Genomic DNA, 5,151 nt, shown 5'->3' with positions numbered 1-5,151 from the left:
ACCCCCCCCCCCATAAAAAAAAGGAATAAAACACCCAATACAAGGTAACTCTAAGTTGTCTCAAGGATAATCACCAATAGCAAGCCTGATTAGTCTACCTTCAGTGTGATGCAAAACGTAAGAAGTTCCGTAAGCAGAAATGTAAGAAGTTCGGTAAGCAGATATGTCAACAGATTTATAACAGCCGGCCAGTAAACTTCTCAAAAATATACATATAGCTACAGCCACCATGGCAGTTAAGATGAAGGGTACCCGCATTAACCCTCATCTTGGTACAATGTAGCATCTATGAACAAGACAACCTCCGTTCAAAGGAACCCATCAACAGCTTATGTTAACATTTAGATCAGTTACTATTTATTGATATGGCTTCAATTAACACAGCCTTCTGAAGAAAGACTTGACAACCACATACATCAGCAGCTACTGCAGGGATGGCAATGCAGTGTGGAGGATCTTTGAAACTTTGTATGGTGAGGTTCTTTTACTTCCTATATCCCCATTCATTATGTTTTAATATTCTGAATTCTTATTATTTATATACAACATTTGATATTAACTAGAACTCCCTTTGTTCATATTATGTGTCTTAGTTCGATTGGGAATGAAATTTAACAATATAAAAATATTGATTCCCATGGTCTTTAACTAAATGGTTATAACATACAGAAAATACCCTTTAAATTTTGTAATCTTATAAACATGTCATATCACTCTTACAAGAGAGTATCATTAAGATTAAATGGGTAAGATTGATTTAAGACTTACTAATACAGAAATGTGACAGTTCTTTTTGAAATAGAATAAAAGTAAAAATAAGACACATAAATTTGAAACAGAGGGAGTATTTATTTAACAAATTGATATTTTACTTTACTCCCTAAGCTGATGAATTAAGTTTTAAACATGTCAACAAAAAGCAATACAATAGAGAAATGCTCTTATACAGAAAAAAAATTTTAGTAGTGTATAAAAAGAATCAAAATGATGAAGACAGTAAGAAAACTGTCTGTGAAGGAACACACACGCACACGCACGCGCACGCGCACGCACACGCGCACACACATATATATATATATAATGGCAAATGCTAACAAAATCTACCATAAACCAAAAGTACATAAACTACCTGCTTTATGCTTAGGCAACACATCTCACACGATATGTACATTTTAAAACAAAATCACATTAACTAAAATTACAACCAAATTAGTACCCATCAAAAAAAAATTATTGCAAGGTTTAACAACAGAAGAAGAAAATGCATACATTTTGGATAGCTTGTTAGGGGCACCACCGGTGACTTTAGCAACACGGAGAAGAGCAAGTTCAGCTTTCAGATCCTTCAACTGAGCCAACAACTCAGTCTTCGACTTGCCCCTCAGCTCATGAACCTTTATTCTCGCTGCATTTCACCCCCCAAAAAAAACATTAATCTCAAGCAGTTAATACAAATCAAAAATCATAAAATACTTTTTAGAAACCATTTGAAGATGCAGAAATTGAATCTAGAGTATGAAACTAAGTGAGGTTGAAGACGCGTACCCATGGCTGCTCCTTTGAGGTTACTGCTTAGAAGCTGAAGAGGATTTAGGGTTTTTGGGGACAATGGCTGAACCGTGTGTATATATATAGTTTTGACTGAGTATCTTATTTGGGCTGGACTTTGATTCCGAAATAAAAGGTGAGGCCCATTTTAGTTCAATGAGAGGCCCATTATTTTACTACTTCCATAACTTCGTTACGTTATGTACTAATTAACCTAAATAGCCGCTCACCCAATTGTTTAAATTAAAAATAGCAGGATGATGTATAATATATGTGTAATCTATTTATAGTATGTATATAATCGAGTATAATCAGCATATATTCAATGTGTACTGGCTAGAAAAATAAACAGTAAATCTAGTTAGCTATTTGTGTAAAAATCTCATTTATTATTGTGCTAGTACTCCCACAAAGTAATCCCAACATTATGATAAAACTTAAACAGTTTATAGGTTTAGTGTGTCACAGTGCCGGCCCAAAGGGTGAAGCTGCTAAAGTAGCTATCTTGGGCCAAAAATTTTGGGGCATCAAACTTAGTAAAAATTGTGTGGGGTAGCCACTTTTTAAAGTGGTATTTACTTTTTATCCAGCATTTTCAATGCTTAGCAATAGTAGCCACTAGTCTATTAAAATTAATACGAAAAGACTGTATTACCCTTTCTTCTATCTCTTTCATGTTAGGGAGAAGAACTGTGCCGCCGTATGTGAGACTTCCGTGTTTCTCGAGTTTGTAAATCTTACCGTGTCCAGCACGAAAAACTCGACTTTGTTAGAAAAGTTTTGTTGTGTACTCATGAGACGAGTAATATTTCTCTACTGGCGTTTTTTGAAGCTCTAAAATATAATCATACTATGTTATTTTATTCGAAGTCGTTGGATGAGATCTAGACTATGTTAAAAGATGTTAGTTTCAATATAGTCGATATCATTGTGTATAAGGGGAATTTTGTTGCTGTTGATCGATGTGGCAAGACTATAGAGTTTGATTCTTCCTCATTCTCTCTCCTTTATATGACAGCGATAAGATCCTGCTACGTTCAGGACCTATTGGTATCTTTTTTTTTGTGAAAAGATACAAATAACGTTTGGTTTTCTGCTACGTTATGGATCCTGAACTTCGAGTTCCAAGTTCAAAAGTTAAGGACACTTGGTCCTGAACTTCGAGTTTCAAGTTCAAAAGTTAAGGACACTTGGTCCTGAACATAGAATTACAAGTTCAAAAGTTAAGGACACTTAGTCCTGAACTTAGACTAACAAGCTCAAAAGTTAAGGACAATAGGTCCTGAACTTACAGTTACAAGTTCAAAAGTTAAGGACAATAGGTCCTGAAGTCCTGAACTTAGACTAACAAGCCCAAAAGTTAAGGACAATAGGTCCTGAACTTAGGCTAAGAAGCTCAAAAGTTAAGGACAATAGGTCCTGAACTTAGACTTACAAGTTCAAAAGTTAAGGACAAGTAGTCCTGAAGTCCTGAACTTAGAGTTGCAAGTTCAAAAGTTAAGGACATGTAGTCCTGAAGTCATGAACTTAGAGTTGCAAGTTCAAAAGTTAAGGACACTTGGTCCTGAACTTTTATGAGCAGAAGGGTGTTTTCGTCTGGGCAGGTAAAGTTTATTAAAGCAGTGGCTAAAGACTAAAGATATTTTAAACAGTGGCTTAAAAGTAAATACATGTGTTATTAGTGGCTAACCGTGCACTTCCCCCTCAAATTTATCTAATAGGTTATATGTTAGTTTATTTTTAAAATAATACTTAGTGTTTTAAATGAGAAAGTACAGATTTTCATAATAAGAAAGTAAGATTAAATTGGTGATCGTAAATTTAGAAAAGAATGTCTTTTTCGGAATCAATCTCTGTACCATAATACATAATTCAAAAAAAGGTTGAAACTTTAATGGAATTCCAAAATGTGCCCTTGATAAATTTTTAGCAAACAATAAAACATTAAATTAAAAATTATGTCTCAAGAGAGATTAAATCGATTAGATAAAATTATTAATAACTTTACGCTAAAGAAAGTAGAAAAAATAGAATCTAAACGAAATTATATATGAAACCTTTTTTTCTTTTATTAAAAAAAAGGCCATTCATTGAAGATTTGCTTTAGGCCCCAGTATGTCAAATGGCTAGGGTCAGTTTGGACGAATTGAAATGAGCTGATTCTGTTAGATGAGTCATAACATAATCTATAAGAATTTACTTATGTCAAAATAAATTGTGTCAAAGTTGATTAAGCAACGAGTCATAAAAATGAGCGACTCAACTAAAAATTGGTTTGTTAGATTTTACCGGTTAAAAATGATGCTTACAGGTTGTCAAATGATAGATTAAATTATGTTTTGATGCGATAAAACAAGTTTTGAGTCGATAAACAAGTCATGATTTAATTAACTCGTCCAAATACACGAGTCAAAATAGGTTAGTTCAGGATCACAATTGATACCTCTAATTTTAAGTGTTGATCAGCAATATTAAGATAAATTATACTTCACTTTGAAATTACCTTCCTTTATTTGCGTTGGGTGGTGTTGTGACTATATTGTAGAGTATTTTTTATTGAAGTAGTCCTCTCTGAATGAGTAAAAATGGCGTGTGGTAGCCACTAAATAAGGTGGTATTTATTTTTTATCCACCAATTCTAATGCTGAGCAAAAATAGCCACTCCTCTATTAAAATTATTTTGAAAGGACAGTTTTACCCTTTTTTCTATTCTTATATTCCCAAACCCTTATTTTATACGTTCAGAGGCAAAATTTGAGAGCCAAAATTTCAGAGGCAAATTTCGCTCCCTTAGTATCGTTCCTTGCATGCAAATCATTGTTCGATTTTGTTCCTGCCCAGCGATTCTCAGTAGTTTGTTGCAGTTAATCTGTTCTCCTTTGTCTTCTTCTTTGCATCTAACCAGCGAACTGGTATGTTTTTTATTTTGCTTTTATGCATTTTTCTTTTTGTATAGCTGTAATCGCGATCAATGCTGTGTTTGGCATTAAGTATGTGTGAAATTTCAAAAATAATGATTATAACCTGATTCAGTGTGGAATAAGTAGCGGATTTTTGTTAGGAAGTTATTCAGAACTTTTTTGGTTTGAAAGTGCTTGTGGTTCAATCAATATATTTGATTATGTAAGGATATTTCATAAAAATAGTCGTACGAATTCATAAGCTAACTGTGTTTATGAATTTTTAGTTAACTGTGCTTCTATAAAAGTTAAGGACCAAGTGTTTTTAACTTTTGACCTTGGAAGTCGAAGTTCAGGACCATGTGTCCTTAACTTTTGAACTTGGAACTCAAACTTCAGGACCAAGTGTTCTTAACTTTTGAACTTGGAATCATAGTTAAGGACCAAGTGTCCTTAACTTTTGAACTTGGTATTCAAAATTCAGGACCAACTGTCCTTAACTTTTGAACTTGTAATTAAAAGTTCAGGACCAAGTGTCCTTAACTTTTGAACTTGGAATTCAAAGTTAAGGACCAAGTGTCCTTAATTTTTGAACTTGTAATTCAAAGTTCAGGACCAAGTGTCCTTAACTTTTGAACTTGGAAATCAAAGTCAAGGACCAAGTGTCCTTAACTTTTGAACTTGGAATTTAAAGTTAAGGGCC

At 33.6% G+C, this 5,151-nt stretch overlaps 1 protein-coding gene across 1 annotated transcript in view; it reads right to left on the bottom strand.

The window, feature by feature from the left end:
* LOC109216654 (60S ribosomal protein L35-like) overlaps nt 1–1,609 on the bottom strand; it is a 3,711-nt gene extending 2,102 nt beyond the window's left edge. The window contains exons 1-2 of the mRNA XM_019380830.1: nt 1,546–1,609; nt 1,270–1,405 (exon numbers count right to left, since the gene is read on the bottom strand). Of these exons, the coding sequence (XP_019236375.1) occupies nt 1,270–1,405; nt 1,546–1,549 (140 nt within the window). The 5' untranslated portion in view covers nt 1,550–1,609. The remainder of the gene's footprint in view (nt 1–1,269; nt 1,406–1,545) is intronic.
* Nucleotides 1,610–5,151: the final 3,542 nt, after the last annotated feature.

The sequence above is a fragment of the Nicotiana attenuata genome, unplaced genomic scaffold (assembly GCF_001879085.1).
Source record: "Nicotiana attenuata strain UT unplaced genomic scaffold, NIATTr2, whole genome shotgun sequence".
In the NCBI taxonomy this organism is placed as follows: domain Eukaryota; kingdom Viridiplantae; phylum Streptophyta; class Magnoliopsida; order Solanales; family Solanaceae; genus Nicotiana; species Nicotiana attenuata.
Note: the sequence above shows the minus strand (reverse complement) of the source record. Positions and strands in the feature narration are given on the sequence as shown.